Source organism: Nyctibius grandis, assembly GCF_013368605.1.
Source record: "Nyctibius grandis isolate bNycGra1 chromosome W unlocalized genomic scaffold, bNycGra1.pri SUPER_W_unloc_1, whole genome shotgun sequence".
NCBI classification, from domain to species: Eukaryota; Metazoa; Chordata; class Aves; order Nyctibiiformes; family Nyctibiidae; genus Nyctibius; species Nyctibius grandis.
The window spans coordinates 8396547-8416588 of record NW_027167472.1 but is presented as its reverse complement, the minus strand read 5'-3'; the positions used below and the strand labels follow the sequence as shown (position 1 = coordinate 8416588).

At 41.6% G+C, this 20042-nt stretch overlaps 1 protein-coding gene across 1 annotated transcript in view; it reads left to right on the top strand.

The window, feature by feature from the left end:
* LOC137677107 (microtubule-associated protein 1B-like) overlaps positions 1-16284 on the top strand; it is a 74276-nt gene extending 57992 nt beyond the window's left edge. The window contains exons 5-7 of the mRNA XM_068424294.1: positions 5219-11546; positions 15167-15405; positions 16129-16284. Coding sequence (XP_068280395.1) covers positions 5219-11546; positions 15167-15405; positions 16129-16284 — 6723 coding nt within the window. The remainder of the gene's footprint in view (positions 1-5218; positions 11547-15166; positions 15406-16128) is intronic.
* The last annotated feature ends 3758 nt before the right edge of the window (positions 16285-20042 follow it).

Sequence of the window (20042 nt, the reverse complement as noted above, 5' to 3'; positions counted from 1 at the left end):
CCAGTGCATTGATGATAACTTTCTGATGCAAATGGTGGATGAGCCAACTAGGAGAGGAGCGCTGCTGGATCTTGTCCTCACTAACAAGGAGGGTCTGGTTGAAGAGGTGAAGGTTGAGGGCAGCCTTGGTTGTAGTGACCATGAGATGGTAGAGTTCAGGATCTCATGTGGCAGGAACAGAATAGCTAGCAGAATCACAACCCTGGACTTCAGGAGGGCCAACTTTGGCCTTTTCAAGCAATTGCTAGGGGAAATCCCATGGGACAGGGTACTAGAAGGTAAGGGGGCCCAAGATGGTTAGCATTCAAGGACTGCTTCTTCCGAGCTCAAGATCAGAGCATCCCAGCAGGTAGGAAGTCAAGGAAGGGTACCAGGAGACCTGCATGGTTAAACAGGGAACTGCTGGGCAAACTCAAGTGGAAGAAGAGAGTGTACAGATCATGGAAGGAGGGGCTGGCCACTTGGGAGGAATATAAGTCTGTTGTCAGAGGATGTAGGGAGGCAACTAGGAAAGCTAAGGCCTCCTTGGAATTAAACCTTGCAAGAGAGGTCAAGGACAACAGAAAGGGCTTCTTCAAATACATTGCAGGTAAAGCCAACACTAGAGGCAATGTAGGCCCACTGATGAATGAGGTGGGGGCCCTGGAGACAGAGGATAAAAAGAAGGCGGAGTTACTGAATGCCTTCTTTGCCTCTGTCTATACTGCTGGAGGCTGTCCTGAGGAGCCCCGGACCCCTGAGGCCCCAGAAGAAGTCAGGATAGAGGAGGAATCTGTCTTGGTTGATGAGGGCTGGGTCAGGGACCAATTAAGCAATCTGGACGTCCGTAAATCCATGGGCCCTGATGGGATGCACCCGCGGGTGCTGAGGGAGCTGGCGGAAGTCATTGCTAGGCCACTCTCCATCATCTTTGCTAAGTCGTGGGCAACGGGAGAGGTGCCTGAGGACGGGAGGAAAGCGAATGTCACTCCAGTCTTCAAAAAGGGCAAGAAGGAGGACCCGGGTAACTATAGACCGGTCAGCCTCACCTCCATCCCCGGAAAGGTGATGGAACAACTTGTCCTTGGTGCTGTCTCTAGGCACATCAAAGATAGGGGGATCATTAGGGGCACTCAGCATGGCTTCACCAAGGGGAAGTCATGCTCAACCAACTTGATAGCCTTTTATGAGGACGTAACCCGGTGGCTAGATGATGGTAAAGCTGTGGATGTGGTCTATCTCGATTTCAGTAAAGCGTTTGACACGGTCTCCCACAGCATCCTCGCAGCTAAACTGGGGAAGTGTGGGCTGGATGATCGGGTAGTGAGGTGGATTGTGAACTGGCTGAAGGAAAGAAGCCAGAGAGTGGTGGTCAATGGGACAGAGTCCAGTTGGAGGCCTGTGTCTAGTGGAGTCCCTCAAGGGTCGGTACTGGGACCAGTTCTATTCAATATATTCATTAATGACTTGGATGAGGGAATAGAGTGCGCTGTCAGCAAGTTCGCTGATGACACCAAACTGGGAGGAGTGGCTGAGATGCCGGAAGGCTGCGCAGCCATTCAGAGAGACCTGGACAGGCTGGAGAGTTGGGCGGGGAGAAATTTAATGAAATATAACAAGGGCAAGTGTAGAGTCCTGCATCTGGGCAAGAACAACCCCATGTACCAGTACAAGTTGGGGACAGACCTGTTGGAGACCAGCGTAGGGGAAAGGGACCTGGGGGTCCTAGTGGACAGCAGGATGACCATGAGCCAGCAGTGTGCCTTGTGGCCAAGAAGGCCAATGGCATCCTGGGGTGTATTAGAAGGGGTGTGGTCAGCAGGTCGAGAGAGGTTCTCCTCCCCCTCTACTCTGCCCTGGTGAGGCCGCATCTGGAATATTGTGTCCAGTTCTGGGCCCCTCAGTTCAAGAAGGACAGGGAACTGCTAGAGAGAGTCCAGCGCAGAGCCACGAAGATGATTAAGGGGGTGGAACATCTCCCTTATGAGGAGAGGCTGAGGGAGCTGGGTCTCTTTAGCTTAGAGAAGAGGAGACTGAGGGGTGACCTCATTAATGTTTATAAATATGTAAAGGGCAAGTGTCATGAGGATGGAGCCAGGCTCTTCTCAGTGACATCCCTTGACAGGACAAGGGGCAATGGGTGCAAGCTGGAACACAGGAGGTTCCACATAAATACGAGGAAAAACTTCTTTACGGTGAGGGTGACCGAACACTGGCACAGGCTGCCCAGAGAGGTTGTGGAGTCTCCTTCTCTGGAGACATTCAAAACCCGCCTGGATGCGTTCCTGTGTGATATGGTCTAGGCAATCCTGCTCCGGCAGGGGGATTGGACTAGATGATCTTTCGAGGTCCCTTCCAATCCCGAACATTCTGTGATTCTGTGATTCTGTGAAATGGTTTGAATACAAAGTAAGGCCATCAAAGAAAGATAGAAAATATGTATTTTCTGCTTTATTTAGGTATTGACTGGATTATTTTTGTTTATATAATAGCACTTGAATCTTTGTTGCATTTTATTTTTGGTAAATGCTGAAAATGAATTATGTAACACAAAGAAAGAAAGCGATACATACACACACAGAGGCGCACAGAGATCTACTGCAATCAAACATCATTAATTTTTTATATATCCATTTCTTCTGCTGATTCGACTTGTGGTCCAAGACTTCCAAATTATTCAGCTGTAGCCTAATCTACATCATCTTTATGAAAACTGTTCCTATAACTTGAACTAACAATTGAGTCTCTGCAAAGAAGGTTGTGGTATTTTGCATGATACTGTGTCGGCATATTTTACACTGACCTTTTATGTCTGAATTTTACTTCTTTAAAGTTTACATAATTCCATAGTCTCTTTGTTAAGAGCAAATAGAACAGAAATGGGCTACATTTAACATAATTTCCTGTTAAAAAAAAAAATCCAATGAAAGTGTCCGTGGAACTGGGAGAAGGTATAAAATATATCATACTTTTTCATGTTTGTTTGTGTACTAATCTGGAACCACCAAATATTGGGTTTTAGTTCAGATTGGAACAGAACAGTAGCTCTTCATGCTATTACACAGAACTTTTTGTTTTCTGTGTCTTTATTTCAGTAGCTGGTTTTAGTACTAGCATGTTATCAAACACTGTCAAACTTAATGGAGTTATTCCAGATTTTTCACTTTTGTGGTCCATGAGTTTAAAAACAAAATAATGACAAGAGCATTTTTAACACACACAATTTTAACATTATTTTTTCTGGCTCTTTGGCCCTGAGTTTATATTTTTATTTATAAAATATATATATAAAAAGCATTATAAATATATAATATATTGCATAATATGATATAATATGTATTTTTATATATATTTGTTGTGGTTTAACCCCAGCTGGCAACTAAGCACCACACAGCCACTCACTCACTGCCCTGCTTGGGATGGGGGAGAGAATCAGAAGGGTAAAAGTGAGAAAACTCAGGGGTTGAGATAAAGACAGTTTAATAGGGAAAGCAAAAGCCACGCGTGCAAGCAAAGCAAACCCAGGAATTCATTCACTGCTTCCCATGGGCAGGCAGGTGTTCAGCCATCTCCAGGAAAGCAGGGCTCCATCACGCGTAATGGTGACTTGGGAAGGCAAATGCCATCACTCTGAATGTCCCCCCCCTTCCTCCTTCTTCCCCCAGCTTTATATGCTGAGCATGATGTCATATATTATGGAATATCCCTGTGGTCAGTTGGGGTCAGCTGTCCCAGCTGTGTCCCCTCCCAACTTCTTGTGCACCCCCAGCCTACTTGCTGGTAGGGTGGTGTGAGGAGCAGAAAAGGTCTTGACTGTGTAAGCACTGCTCAGCAGTAACTAAAACATCCTTGTATCATCAACACTTTTCAGCACAAATCCAAAACAATTCCCCATACCAGCTACTATGAAGAAATTTAACTCTATCCCAGCCAAAACCAGCACAATATAACATATATAAATATATGTACCTCACAATCTCACAAATACAAAACTTGCAACTGTTTGGATTTTTTGATGCAATAAATCATTTCTTAGTGTTCTGGAAAACTGTCCTGCAGTCACTCATGCTAATCTGGGAGTCAGGAGCCAGCCTGCAGAAAGAACTGTAGTAATGATGGTATCATGGAATACATCCTGTGTGAAGAGGGGGTGAGGAAGGAAGCTGCCCCAGAAGGATACTGGCCTCCTCTGTGCTGCAGTTATTCTCTGCCTGTTAAGAGGATGTGCTGTTTCCCTTAGATATTTGTCTGGCTCTTCTGGATGGGCAGGGACAGCAGGGAGACTCATGAGCCAATGGCAGAGATAGTGGCAGCTCTGGCAGCGTTAGCCTCGTAGTCCTCATCCCCTCTAAATATAAAAGCTTGTACTGTCCTATAAAGGGTAGAGGAGGGAAGGGGGAACCTTGGGGTACTTTTCTTCTTTGGGCAATGAGGAAGGGACCTTTCCTCATAAGCTACTCCTTTGTATTTAAAAAAATACAGCAGTAAACTAGTTGTGCTAACAGGTTCCTTTAGCTTCTGGGACAGGTATTCACAAGTGCAGAAGCAAATGAAAAAGGTTTTATCTATCACAGAATCACAGAATGGTTGGGGTTGGAAGGGACCTCTGGAGATCATCTAGTCCAACCCCCTGCCAAAGCAGGTTCACCTAGAGCATGTTGCACAGGGTCGTGTCCAGGTGGGTTTTGAATATCTCCAGAGAAGGAGACTTCACAATCTCCCTGGGCAGCCTGTGCCAGGGCTCTGTCACCCTCAAAGTAAAGAAGTTTTTCCTCATATTCAGATGGAACTTCCCATGTTTCAGTTTGTGCCCGTTGCCCCTTGTCCTGTCACTGGGCACCACTGAGAAGAGTCTGGCCCCCTCCTCTTGACACCTGCCCCTAAGGTATTTGTAAGTACTGATAAGATCCCCTCTCAAGCTTCTCTTCTCCAGGCTAAACAGCCCCAGCTCCCTCAGCCTCTCCTCATGAGAGAGATGCTCCAGACTTCTGATCATCTTTGTAGCCCTTCGCTGGACTCTCTCCAGTAGTTCCTTGTCTTTCTTGAACTGGGGGGTCCAGAACTGCACACAGTACTCCAGCTGTGGCCTCACTAGGGCCGTGTAGAGGGGGAGGATAACTTCCCTCGACCTGCTAATCTGATCTGCCTATCTGATCAGGAAATATGATGTTCTGACATTAATTGTCATTTAAAAATGAATTTACATGCATCTTTTTGTGTTTTTGCTTTACAACCATAGATTGGTGAATTATTGAGCACCACACACCCTGCCAACAAAGCCAGCTTAACTCTCTTCTGCCTTGAGGAAGGAGACTGGAAAAATTCCAACCTTGACAGACACAACCTTCAAGACTTTATTAACATTAAACTCAACTCAGCTTCCATATTGCCTGAAATGGAAGGACTGTCTGAATTCACAGAGTATCTGTCAGAATCAGTAGAAGTGCCATCACCCTTTGACATTTTGGAGCCTCCAACTTCAGGAGGCTTTTTGAAACTCTCCAAACCCTGCTGTTATATTTTCCCAGGTGGAAGAGGGGACTCTGCGTTGTTTGCAGTAAATGGATTCAACATGCTTATAAATGGAGGATCCGAAAGAAAATCTTGCTTTTGGAAACTTATCCGGCACTTGGACAGGGTAGATTCCATTCTACTCACTCACATCGGAGATGATAACCTTCCAGGAATCAATAGCATGCTTCAGCGAAAGATAGCTGAATTAGAAGAGGAACAGTCCCAAGGGTCTACTACCAACAGCGACTGGATGAAAAATCTGATCTCACCTGATTTAGGAGTTGTATTCCTTAATGTACCTGAGAACCTGAAGAACCTGGATCCTAACTTTAGAGTAAAAAGGAGTGTAGAAGAAGCTTGTATTACTCTCCAGTATTTAAATAAATTGTCTATGAAACCAGAACCTCTTTTCAGAAATGCAGGAAATAACATTGACCCCATCATTTTATTTCAGAAAATGGGAGTTGGCAAACTTGAGATGTATGTGCTTAATCCTGTCAAAAATAGCAAAGAGATACAATATTTTATGCAACAGTGGAGTGGTACTAGCAAAGATAAAGCTGAATTCCTGCTACCAAATGGCCAAGAACTAGATATTCCATTATCCTATTTCACCTCTGTCTCATCCCTGATCGTGTGGCATCCAGCTAATCCTGCAGAAAAAATAATCCGAGTTCTGTTTCCTGGAAATAGCACCCAATATAATATTTTAGAAGGACTAGAAAAACTCAAACACTTAGACTTCCTTAAACAACCAATGGTTACACAAAAAGACCTAACTGGGAACATTGCTAGTCCAGCTGTGAAACAAGCAAAGTTAAAACAACGAACAGACAGCAAGGAGAGTCTGAAGCCTGCTGCAAAGACACCACCAAGCAAGCCTGTCAGAAAGGAATCTAAAGAAGAAACACCAGAGCCTGCAAAGCCTAGTCCAGCACTGGAAAAGCTTTGGAAACTGGAAAGCAAAGAAGAAGTTCAGGTTAAAAAAGAGAAACCAGCAAAAGTGGAGACCAAACCTATAGTGGCAGAAAAAGACATAACAAGTAAAGAAGAGCAATTAATAAAAACTGAAGCTCCTGAAAAACAAGCTACAGATGTAAAACCAAAAGTGGTAAAGGAGAAGCCAGTGAAAAAGGAAGTCAAAGCAAAACCTGAAGAAAAGAAAGAGGAAAAAGAAAAAACAAAGAAAGAGGTTTCTAAAAAAGAGGAGAAAGCACCCATCAAAAAAGAGGAAAAACCCAAAAAAGAAGAGATCAAGCAAGAAGTTAAAAAAGAGGTGAAAAAGGAAGAGAAGAAGGAAACTAAGAAGGAAGTAAAGAAAGAAGCTCCACCAAAGGAAGCTAAAAAAGAAGGTAAAAAAGAAGAGAAGAAGGAAATTAAGAAGGAAGAAAAAGAAGTCAAAAAGGACATCAAAAAGATTCCTAAAGAAACAAAGAAGACAGCTGCTCCTTCAACTGAAGTCAAAAATCCAGCAGCAAAGCCTAAACTACGAAAGGAGGAACCTGCTAAAAAAGAAGCAGTACCTGCTGGAAAGCCAAGGGAAAAAGGAAAAATTAAGACTGTGAAGATCAAAGTCAGTGGAGCGCAGGCTGCCCGTGCAGCAGTTGGAGCCACTGCCACAACTGTAGCAGCTCCAGAAATTACAGATAGTGGAAAAGAACTTGAAGTGGAGAGATCCCTTATGTCTTCACCAGAGGATTTAACAAAGGATTTTGAGGAATTAAAAGCTGAAGAAGTAGAAACAATAAAAGAAACAAAACCTCAAGTTGCACTTATAGAAGATGAACTGAAACTCACTAGCACAGAACAAAAAGAGGCCTTTGAAGTCCAAAAAGAAAAATTAGATAATGAAGGACCTGCCGAGTCCTCTGATGAAGGCATAATTACCACAGAGGCTGAGGGTGAGTGTGAACAAACACCCGAAGAATTGGAACCTGTGGAAAAGCACACGGTTGATGACAATGAAAAGTTTGAAGATGAGGGAACTGGCTTGGAAGAATCATATGAAGCAGATCATGAGGAAAAGGCAGAGACAGAAGCAGCTGAAGAACAAGGTGAAGATGAGGAAGAAAAGACACCACTGGACACCACAAAACCATATCTGGAGGAAGCAAGAAAAATGAAAGAGAGTTCAGAAGAAATAATGGCTGAAGCAGATGCTAACATTAAAGCTGAAAAATATATTGAAAAGGCAGATGATGAGGCATCAGATGAACGGGCTGAGGAAGACAGGGAAGAAGCAGTAGAAAAGGCAGAAACTGAAGAGACTGAAGAAGAGGAGGAAGACAAAGCAGAAGACATCAGAGATGAAGAGGAGACTGAAAAAATAGAAGCTGAAGATTATGTGATGGCTGTGGTAGACAAAGATGCAGAAGCTGGTGAAGTTGAAGATAAATATGGCCTACTCATAATTACACCAACAAAATGCTCAGAGCCTCAGTCTCCAGCAGTTGAACCGGCTTCTTCTATCCATGATGAAACAGTACCTGGTGGTTCAGAAAGTGAAGCCACTGTTTCTGATGAAGATAGAGAAGATCAACCTGAGGAATTCACTGCTACTTCAGGTTATACACAGTCTACCATCGAAATATCCAGTGAACCAACTCCAATGGATGAAATGTCTACACCCCGGGATGTCATGAGTGATGAAACTAACAATGATGAAAGTGAGTCACCTTCTCAGGAGTATATGAACATTACCAAGTATGAGACATCACTGTACTCTCAAGAATTTGCTAGACCTAAACTTTCTCCACTTCCAGATGCCTTTAATGGATTATCAGAAGGATCCAAAACAGAGGCCACAGAAGGTAAAGACTATAGCGCCTCAGCTTCTACCATCTCACCACCTTCTTCATTAGAGGAAGACAAATTCTGCAAACCTGCATTCCAAGATGTATATTGGCAAAAAGGAAGTGAAATCCAAGACACTGCCAAATTAGAAATCAAAGAACCCTATCCAGAAGATGGTGGAAAACATAGTCCAGCCAAGAGTCGAGCTGAGAGTTTGTCCCCTCCATCACCCCTTGCCAAAACACCACTGAGTGAACGTAGTGTGAACTTTTTGCTCACTCCCAATGAGATCAAGGTCTCGGCTGAGCCTGTCTCCATTGCTACATTGCCTGATGTACATCAAGAAGTTGCCGAAGAGCACTGTGCAAGCCCTGAAGATAAAACGTTAGAAGTAGTATTTCCCTCACAGTCTGCTGCTGGTAGTGCTGGCCACACACCTTATTATCAGTCTCCCACTGATGAAAAATCCAGTCAGCTTCCCTCTGAAACCAGTGAAAAGTCAACAGAAGCTCCTGTTAGCTTTGAACTCAGTGAAGTCAAATATGAGTCTGCAAAACCCAGAATAAGCCCTATGGACGAGCCTGTGCCAGATTCAGAATCTCCTATTGAAAAGGTTCTCTCGCCTCTACGGAGTCCACCACTGATAGGTTCAGAGACCACTTATGATACATTTTTGAGTGCTGATGTAAAGTCTCCCACCAGAGATTATGGAAGTCCTTCTGAGGGGAAACCTGAAAAAGAAAAATCACCTGTTCAGATGAGCCCAGCTTCTGAAGCCAGCTCTGTGGGCCTTTTCCAAGAAAAACAAGATGAAAAAAGCATGGAGTTTATGGTAATTAAGGAAGGCTTCAGCCTAGAAAGGAAAATGGAGGATACAGAACCCAGCAGCTCCCAGTCTTCATTGGTCTTGGATGAGCGGAAGTTAGCAGGTGATCTCTCACCTACTCAAATAGATATTGGTCAGTTCAGTTCCTTAAAAGAAGACACCAAAATGTCAATTTCTGAAGGCACTGTTTCTGACAAGTCTGCAACTCCAGTTGATGAGGTTGTAGCAGAAGATACCTATTCCCATATAGAAGGAGTAGCTTCTGTCTCTACAGCATCTGTTGCTACTAGTTCATTTCCAGAACCAACTGCTGATGATGTATCTCCTTCTTTGCATGCTGAGGTTGGATCCCCCCACTCTACTGAAGTTGATGATTCCCTTTCAGTGTCAGTTGTACAAACACCAACAACATTTCAGGAAACAGACATGTCTCCATCTAAGGAAGAGTGCCCAAGGCCCATGTCAATTTCTCCACCAGATTTCTCACCTAAAACCACAAAATCAAGAACCCCAGTACACGATCACAGATCTCCTGAGCAGTCAACTATGTCAATAGAATTTGGTCAGGAGTCCCCTGAGCAGTCTTTAGCAATGGACTTTAGTAGGCAATCTCCAGACTATCCTACTGTAGGCACTAGTATACACCATATATCTGAAAATGGACCGACAGAAGTAGATTATAGCCCTTCAGATATACAGGAGCCTACTTTTGCACAGAAGATTTTCCCTGTGGAGCAGTCATCTTACTCTCAGGAGAAGGATATTTCAGAAATTATTTCAATTTCTCAAATTGAAGCTTCATCCTCAACTTCATCAGCTCATACACCTTCACAGTTAACTTCGCCACTGCCAGAAGAAACTTTTTCAGGTGCTGTTCCACACAGAGATATGTCACTACATTCTTCTTTTACCTCAGAAAAGGTGCAGAGCCTAGGAGAAAAGCTGTCACCAAAGTCTGACCTATCATCTCCATTAACTCCAAGGAAATCTTCTCCTCTGTACTCTCCTAGTTTTCCACATTCACCTCCTGCAATCACAGAAGTGGTGTCAGCTAGTCACACATCATCATTGTCGCTGCAAGTGTCCTCTGTCAAAGCATTTGGTTACCAGGAACCCCTAACAAAGCACAGTCCAGAACCTTTAATCAGCCCAGAAATAGAAGATTCAGAGAAAAGCAGCAGGTCACCAGAAGAACTTAGTTATTCTTACAAGGTCACAGAGAAAACTACTAGGTCACCAGAGGATATTAGCTACTCCTATGAGGCAGTTGCAAAATCTAGATCACCTCAGGCCACAGATTATTCCTATGAGATAACAGGGAAAGCTACTAGGTCACCTAGGGCCACAGATTATTCTTATGAGATGACAGGGAAAACCACAAGGTCACCAGGAGTCACAGATTATTCCTGTGAGATAATTGGGAAAACCACCAAATCATTTGAGGTCACAGATTATTCTTATGAGAGAATTGGGAAAGCTACCAGATCACCTGATGCTATGGATTACTCCTATGAGACAACAGGGAAAGCCACCAGCTCACCTGAAACCACAGATTACTCATTTGAGACAACTGGGAAAACCACCAGGTCATCCAAAGCTACTAGCTATTCCTATGAAGCAAGTGCACATTTTACTCCAGGAAAATCGTTAGCAGAATCCCGTCAAGATGTCGACTTATGTCTTGTGTCCTCCTGCGAATATAAACATCCTAAAACTGAACTTTCACCCTCATTTATCAACCCAAATCCCCTTGAGTGGTTTGCAAGTGATGAACAGTCTCAAGATCAAGAGAAGCCATTAACTCAATCTGGGGGAGCCCAGCCACCTTCTGGGGGAAAGCAGCAAGGGCCGCAGTGTGATGAAACCCCTCCCACATCCGTGAGTGAGTCTGCCCCATCTCAGACTGATTCAGATGTTCCCCCAGAGACTGAGGAATGCCCTTCCATCACTGCAGATGCTAACATTGACTCAGAAGATGAGTCAGAAACCATTCCGACAGACAAGACAATTACGTACAAACAAATTGACCCACCACCTGTCCCGATACAGGATCACAGCCCTTCCCCTAGGCACTCTGATGTCTCCATGGTTGATCCTGAGACTTTGCCCATTGATCAGAATTTGGGTAAACCTTTGAAGAAGGACCTCAAAGAAAAGACAAAGACAAAAAAGCAGGGTACTAAGACCAAGTCATCTTCTCCTGTTAAAAAAAGTGATGGTAAATCAAAACAAGTGGCTTCACTAAAGCCATCTGTAAAAGAATCTTTAGACAAAATTTCCAAAACAGCTTCTCCAAAAAAGGAGTCGTCTGTGGAGAAGGCAAACAAAAATATCTCTAATCCAGAAGTAAAGTCTCGCGTGGAAGACAAAGATAAGGGCACCAAGAATGCAGCAAATACAACAACATCCAAGTCAACAAAGACTGCAACCACAGGTAAAGACAGATAGGAGTTCCCTAACGTTAAGATTTTTCTTAGTTGTTGCAGTGAAGTTAGGTTGCCTTTATATCAGCTGAGCATGTGGTTTGTAGTAAACCCCCAAAGAAAGTCCATGTTTTAAATATAAATCTGGCATGTTAAGGCAACATTTAAATGAAAGAAATTCACTGAATTAACTTCTGCAATCTGAGAAACTTTAGGTGTCAGTTTGCTCAGATGTAAAGACTTAGAGAGTACATCAAATATAAAGAACTTAATATTACCTGTCTGAATTGTTAATCAGCTAATAGAATTAAAAGTACCACTTTTGTAGGTGAAGTGAAATCAGTAGTAAAGTGAACCACTTTATTCATTGTAAGAATTATATAGGCATAATGCTCTTAACATAAAATACTGCAATTGAATATTGTGAGAGGCAAAGGTACTATCAGACATTGGATGCTTTTATTACTTTGCTGGATTACTTTTAAAAAGAGTATTTTAAAAAAATGATAACAGTAGTAAGAGCACTTTCAGTGAGCTGAGCATGTATATCACATAATCCAGTTAAAGTCTTATGCCATCAGTGATAACTAAACATACAGCAAATTAATGTCATTTTGAATGACTGTTGCATATTCTAAGTAGTAGTAAAATATGAATTAGATTACTGAAGGAGACATTGTGCTAATATGTTGTTTCCAGCAGATCTTGTTAGAGAGTGTTTTGGGGATACTTCGATTTTGCTATTGTCATGAATAATGTTGTATTGAAAGCTTTTTACAAGGAGCAGGTCTAGGATTCAGTACAAGCAAACCAGCATTCAGCTATCTCTAGCTTCCCCAGTTTAAGTGATCCACTGTTCCTTTCTTTTAGTAGATGCTTTTCAAAGCAGCAATACTGTTCCTCATGCTGTACATTTCTCTAGCACTTTAGCTTTATATTAGAGTCTTCTTCATTGAAGCATACTTCTCAAGTATACAATAGAGCTGAAGACAAGGCTTTATTTGATAATGACACTTAAGTGTAAAATGTAATGTATAATATTTTATCCAGTGTTGGTATCCACAATTCAGAAAGATGTATCACAGATTTTTTTATGATGAAAGATGATAAAAGATTTTGTAACATACCCAATAGTTAAAAAATCTCTAATTCAGGAAATCTTATATTATGATGCTTATTCGGCATATTGCCCTATGATGAACGGCAGGTCACATTAGACAATTGTATTGGACTTTTCTGGCTTTACAATATGTGATCCTAAATAGAGTGCATTGCTCAGATAATTTAGTTTACCAAACTTCATCCTCTGTAACATCATGAGAAGGCCAATAAAACATAAATGGTGATCATCTGGATGCAATTACTGGTTGAATCCTGATTGTCAGTTCACACCGTGATCCAGTATGTAGCAAAAGCAGGTTTTTTTGGTAGTATTTTTAATGTGAGTGTTTAAACTTTGAACTTCCTTTTGACTGAACCTCTTCTTAGAACAGATCACAGAATCCCAGACTGGTTGGGGTTGGAAGGGACCTCTGGAGATCATCTAGTCCAACCCCCTGCCAAAGCAGGTTCACCTAGAGCATGTTGCACAGGGTCATATCCAGGTGGGTTTTGAATATCTCCAGAGAAGGAGACTCCCCCCCTCCCTGGGCAGCCTGTGCCAGGGCTCTGTCACTCTCAAAGTAAAGAAGTTCCTCCTCATATTCAGATGGAACTTCCCGTGTTTCAGTTTGTGCCCGTTGCCCCTTGTCCTGTCACTGGGCACCACTGAGAAGAATCTGGCCCCCTCCTCTTGACACCTGCCCTTAAGGTATTTGTAAGTATTGATAAGATCCCCTCTCAGTCTTCTCTTCTCCAGGCTAAACAGACCCAGCTCCCTCAGCCTCTCCTCATAAGAGAGATGCTCCAGTCCTCTGATCATCTTTGTACCCCTCTGCTGGACTCTCTCCAGTTGTTCCTTGTCTTTCTTGAACTGGGGGGCCCAGAACTGCACACAGTTACTCCAGCTGTGGCCTCACTAGGGCCGTGTAGAGGGGCAGGAGAACCTCCCTTGACCTGTTGGCCACATTCTTCCTAATGCACCCCAGGATACCATTGGCCTTCCTGGCCACAAGGGCACATTGCTGGCTCATGGTGAACTTGTCCACCAGAACTCCCAGGTCCTTCTCTGCAGAGCTGCTTTCCAGCCGGTCAACCCCCAACCTGTACTGGTACATGGGGTTATTCCTCCCTAGGTGCAGGACCCTACACTTGCCTTTGTTGAACTTCATGAGGGTCCTCTCTGCCCAGCTCTCCAGCCTGTCCAGGTCTCACTGAATGGCAGCACAGCCTTCTGGTGTATCGGCCACTCCTCCCAGTTTTGTGTCATCAGCAAACTTGCCGAGGGTGCACTCTGTCCCTTCATCCAGATCATTGATGAATAAGTTAAACAGGACTGGACCCAGTACTGACCCCTGGGGGAACACCACTAGCCACAGGCCTCCAACTAGACTCAGCACCGCTGATCACAACCCTCTGGGCTCTGTCGTTCAGCCAGTTCTCAGTCCACCTCACTGTCCACTCATCTAAGCCACACCCCCTGATCTTCCCTATGAGGATGTTGTGGGAGACAGTGTCAAAAGCCTTGCTGAAGTCAAGGTAGACAACATCTACTGCTCTCCCCTCATCTACCCAGCCAGTCATGTCCTCATAGGCGGCCAGCCTTATCAGTAAAGACTGAAGCAAAGAAGGCATTCAGTAACTCCACCTTCTCCATATCCTCCATCACCAGGGCACCCACCTCACTCAGCAGCAGGCCCACATTTTCCCTAGTCTTTCTTTTGCTGCTGATGTACTTGAAGAAGCCCTTCTTGTTGTCCTTGATTTCCCATGCCAGATTTAATACTACACTATGTATAGCAGCAAAAACATGCTTCCCTTTACTTTTTGTGATAAGTGGCTAGTTTGTATATGCAAATAAGTATCAAGCAGGCAAACAAACAGTTGTTCTGTTTCCTGAAGTAATTGCTTTAGGAAGTTTCTCTTTTCTCCCAAGTTCCTCTTTGCCCCTCTTTCTGCTCACATAGTAGCTTCCTGATGCACCTGCAAGACAGTCTGAGCATATCAACAGCTACTATGGCTTGGTATGTGCTGATACTCCAAATCTCAAGACCACTTCTGCAGAGCTCCCTATGTGACCCTAGCTTTTAAAATCATGCATACCTGAGACTTTTGAAAAGCTTTACTTCTTAGCTTGGAAAATAATACTGCTTTTATTGAATGGCAATTCAGTAATCAAAGCCCTGCATAGTAATTGTTGGATAATAGTAGTATATTACTGGGAAAGATTCAGTCAAATGTTGGTTATGTGGTAGCAAGTTTTTATTGTATTATATAGTAAGTTACTTTTATTCCATTTTTTTCCCCCTAGTACAATCATAATTGGCATACAACAAAGCTGGAATGTGTCATTAGATGTAAGAGTGTAATGCCATAATTGTTTCAGGGGACACAGAAGTACAATTGTAGCTATGTAATGCTTAACCAATACTAGCAATTTTAAGAATATCATCTCAGTGGTTATAATGGTAATTAATAAATGCATGTTTTTAATCAGCCTGTGATATATTCTTTTGTTGTTTGATTTCCAAAGGACCTGGGAATAGTAAGTCAGCAAAATCTACATCAGTGCCTCCAGGACCTCCAGTGTATTTGGATCTGGTGTACATTCCCAACCACAGCAATTGCAAGAATGTTGATGTTGAGTTTTTCAAGAGGGTGCGGTCATCCTACTATGTGGTGAGCGGGAATGATTCTGCAGCTGAGGAGCCAAGCAGGTCTGTTCTGGACTCCCTACTGGAGGGCAAGGCCCAGTGGGAGAGTAACATGCAGGTAGGCTCTTCACTAGTATTTCTACCTGGAAATTTAATCTTCTCTGGAAAGCAACTACAGGAAGCCAGAGCATCTCTGGAGTGGGCGACGACTGCTGGGGACAGGAGCTCCCAGCCTGGGTACCTTGTTTCACCAGTGATGTGAGAGGGCACCCAAGTGAAGCACAGATATGCACCATACTCAGCTGCTCCCCCATTTCTGGCCCTTCTGACCTACCTCTGGAGAATAAAACAGTTGGGAACTGGTTTACAGGGCCATTTGGCTATTTCATCTTGTTGCTATACCATATATGATCCAAGTTTGGAAATCTTGCAGTTTATAAGTAGGAAGGAAAAGTGAATATTTCATGGTTTATATGGTAATCACATACACTTTGAAACTTCATGTGCCTTTCCAACACAATAAATAAGTAAACAAAATATTTGGCCATAATCTGAAGAGCTATCAGTGCAGACTACAGACTGCTACTTCTCTGTAAAGTTGCATCTCAGCACCTTAGAGAACCGAGGTTTTATTTTGATAAACTGCTTCTTTACAGTCATCTTATCTATATGTTTATTTATTTCCTTTTATCCATCCATTTATTTAAGTATTTATTGCATAAAGATCCACTCTTTCCAAAAGGGAATCATACTTGTTGGCCAGGACTTCTTACAAAGACATTTTTCTTATCAGTTGTTTCTGTTGGCCATTCCTCAGGAGTTCTCCTGTTTTGTGTTGCAGGTGACCTTAATCCCAACTCATGACTCTGAAGTGATGAGGGAATGGTACCAAGAGACCCATGAGAAACAGCAGGACCTCAACATCATGGTTTTGGCAAGCAGCAGCACTGTTGTTATGCAAGATGAATCTTTTCCCGCATGCAAGATTGAACTGTAAGAACGAGACCATGCACCACAAGATTTAACTTTGTTTCCAGAAATTCTTCAGTTTGAAAACACCTTTTTTAAAAATTCAACCCATCTATTTCAACTGCTGAACTGTATACCTGCAAAATGCTATACTGTATCACATTAATGCAAGTCACTAATATTTTTCAGTCATTCCCATAGTAGGGTTCAAATTACTGCGAAAATACAGATCCAGCTTCATCTCTGCTGAACGTTTGGAAATCATGTACTAGCAACCCCAACTGACTTCTGCCAGATAGAGGTATTTGCCCTCTAAAGAAATACAAAGAGAGAGGGGGGATAGGAGGAGAAGATAATAAATAATTAGATCTCCAGTAGTCTCATGGCAATAGCTGTATTGCTTACTGCAGTCTGTTTATGCACTCACATGAAAAGGAGGTTTTAAATTTGTATTAATCATCTGAGCTATCGCAAAGGAGGTCCTTACTTTACAGAATTAAGTTAGCTGGAAAATAAGAAGCAGAATGTGGCTAGGAAGGGATGTACAATGTCCGAACTCTGCATACTGACATACCATAACAATTGTAGGCCAAATATGCTCATAGTCTGAACCCCATTCAGAATTCTAAAACCTTTCTTTCAACACACAGAACTGTTGGTCTAAGGCATGCTCCCAGTAAAAATCCACTCACTCCAGTCAGAACTGACCAGTCCACATGCTTAAACACCCATATCCACTGTCAATTAACTGAAGCAAAATACCAAAGCAGTTGGGAGTACATACAGTAGACAGTTTGCCTTAGAAAGTGACTTGAATGTACAAAGAAACTTGATGCACTTGTTTTTTAATGTTGAAACAGCAAATTTATAAAACATCTGTGTAGGATCATAGTTACACCAGTAAAGAATTGTGAGCGTGCATATGTGGTACTAGAAACCTATCTGACTTGTCAAATGGCTTGGTGCTATGAATTACATATGTTAGTTCTGTGAACAATTCATTGATGCACCAGGGCAGCTCAACAAGGCAAGATGAGCATTTTTTTTTGAAAGCGTCTTTTGTACTGTGGAAGCAAGATTGAAGTGGTGTCCAGTATCAGAGTGGCAAAGCAGGGAAACATTCAGGATGATGAAAAAGGTTACCTGCGAGTCTGTACAGTATTCAACCTTCCTTTGTCTTACATTACTTCATTTGTTTAATTTAAGAGTAAATATGGGAACAAATGTACAGAAACCTTTTTTTTTTTAGTGCTGTGTGAACTTTTAATAGATATTTAACAAAAGTTTTCATTTACAGGAAAATGCAAAGAAAATTTTTTCAGGTGAAGGAAATTTTTTTAGTAGTTTTGTAAGATAAATTAATAATGTTGTTTAAGGTTCTAGTGAGAATGGATATTGAGGTAAGATTTATTGAAAATAGTCAACTGACAATACCTTTTTGGGGGTGGGGGGGAGGGGCACCCTGGTGGTAAAATTAACCTATTGATTATGACAGAAAATGGGATTTTAAATGTTGATTGCCTAATATTTACAAGGGTGTAACCTACATTCTCAATCCTCACAAGATCTTGAAAAAAGATAGAATAAGCAATAAGCTAAAATAAGTCCCTTCCCTTTCCTTTCCTTCTTTCCTTTCCTCCTTCCTCTCTCTCTTCCTTTCCCCCTTCCTTTCCTTCTCTAGACTACTTGCAGCAGAACAACACTTCTGTCATTTAAGACAGTTTGGATTTTTTGTCTCAGAAGTTTTATCCCAATAAAAAAAAAATCTTGTTACATTGTAAAGGTTTGCAAATCTGAATTTAAAGAAGGTGTAAAGGCCACCAAAATGAAAATATGTGCTGGTCTGTATGATTCACCATTATGTCTGGTATTAAGTTTCACAATGTAGTGAACTATGACCTCATTTTACTTTCTTTTCTTATAATTTATTTCAATTTTACATTGTTAGGATATTTTTGTTTAATAGGTATATGTTTTCACTCCTAATTTTTATGAGGGTGGTATTTATACTGCTTTAGGGCCCTTTAAATGTGGGCTCCTGAGGCCTATTTAATGCTGTTTGTCAATTGTTGGAGTTTTTGATTTATGTCTAATGTCTTCTTTTTTTTAGGTATCTATCTGTAGCAATGCTGTTTTATTTATTACTATACCTTTTAAGTCATTAAGAATAACTCAGAATGACTATGGCAGAAAAGGCAGATGGAAATGTATTGTGAAAACAAGCATGTTTGCTGGGCTCATAGTCATTCATTTAAAATTGCTTTTGAAATACATAGTCTTGAAAGTTATAGGAAAAATGTTTGGCAGAATAGCTGTACTATTTCTACAATTCTGCTTTGTCTACTTTCTTATAGAGGTCAAATTTCAATTTTTTTGAGTGGATGGGAACAGATTTTCTGATTTTCTGACAATATCTGAAATGGTTTGTACCTCTGCTTTGGTAGAAAAATCTAAGTACAGCAGTGGTCCTGAGACTAATCTAACTTATGCCACTTTTGTGAATCAGGAGCAATTTCACTGCAGTCAGGGAAGTTACAGTCATTTGGTTCTACTCTAAATGAAATTAGAATCAAGCCTTAAATCTCCCCAAGTAAGTTTGTGATGGCTCAAGCATTTGTTTTACTTTAATAACAATTAGGCAGTTACAGCTGATCTTAAAATGTTCATTCATTTTTTGCTGCTACAGGAATATTAAAAACCCAGTCTGGCTATTCTGAGGTATTGTAATGCATGTTCCATCCATTCCCTTTTAAATGGTAATCACGCCTGGGTGTAACACAGCAATGAACTCCTCCATTAGCTCCTCTTGCCCTTAATGTCTTTCCTGCCTGTGGAACTAATGTAACTGTGCTAATCATAATACTATACAATTAGTTTAGTAACAGTCATCAAAAATGTACCATGTACATTAACGATGAATGCTGTTGATCAGCACAGATTTCTAGGAGAATGGTTTGTTATTGATTATTATAAAGATTCAATATCTGAGTGTAAAGGACACTCCATTTAAATGATGGTATTACCCGTAACAGCATTGCCAGTCATGATCTTTATGCTATTACTATACTGCTTCATGAAATTCAATGAAGAATTAACTTTAGAGATCACACCCCACTCCTGAACTTGGACAGGGCCTCTCTTGCATGCTTTTTCAAAGACCTGTGGTGGGCCTGACTTCATTGACCTCTACTTTTCACCCCATCTTTCATAGAATTAACTTTTGATTTTTTTATTATCTTACATACTGTGGTGAATGGAGCTAACTGTGTATATGAATGGGGTTTTTTAATTGTCTGTGATAGCTTCTGCATTTTAGGAGAGTTCTGGTACTCATTTACTAAGATTTAATCAATTTGTTAATTACATTTTCAATCCCTCCCACCACAAGCAAGTCAGCTCCAAAGAGCACTTGCTGTGCATTTAGGACATTTCTGTCATGTGCTTCTCTTTGTTCATCTGTCACAAGGGGTTCTTGCTCAGTAATGATGTTTTGAGAGAAACAGTAATTTTGTTGGTCTGGATTTATTAGAAAAGGAAAAAGTATAATGTTTACACTTGTAAGAAACTGTAAGCTTTCATCTTTTCACTTAATTGAACAAAACACTAAAAGCAGCTATGGGTAAGAATTTCTTGGAATGCAATTATATTATTCACCTGGTTTAAAAATGTTTGCTATCTAAAATTAAAAAAAGGAAAAAAGCTCTGTTTGCTGTGACTTTACAAAAAAATCTAAAAAAAAAAAAGCAACTAAATAAAACAATGGTGTAAAAATATTGAAAGAAAAAA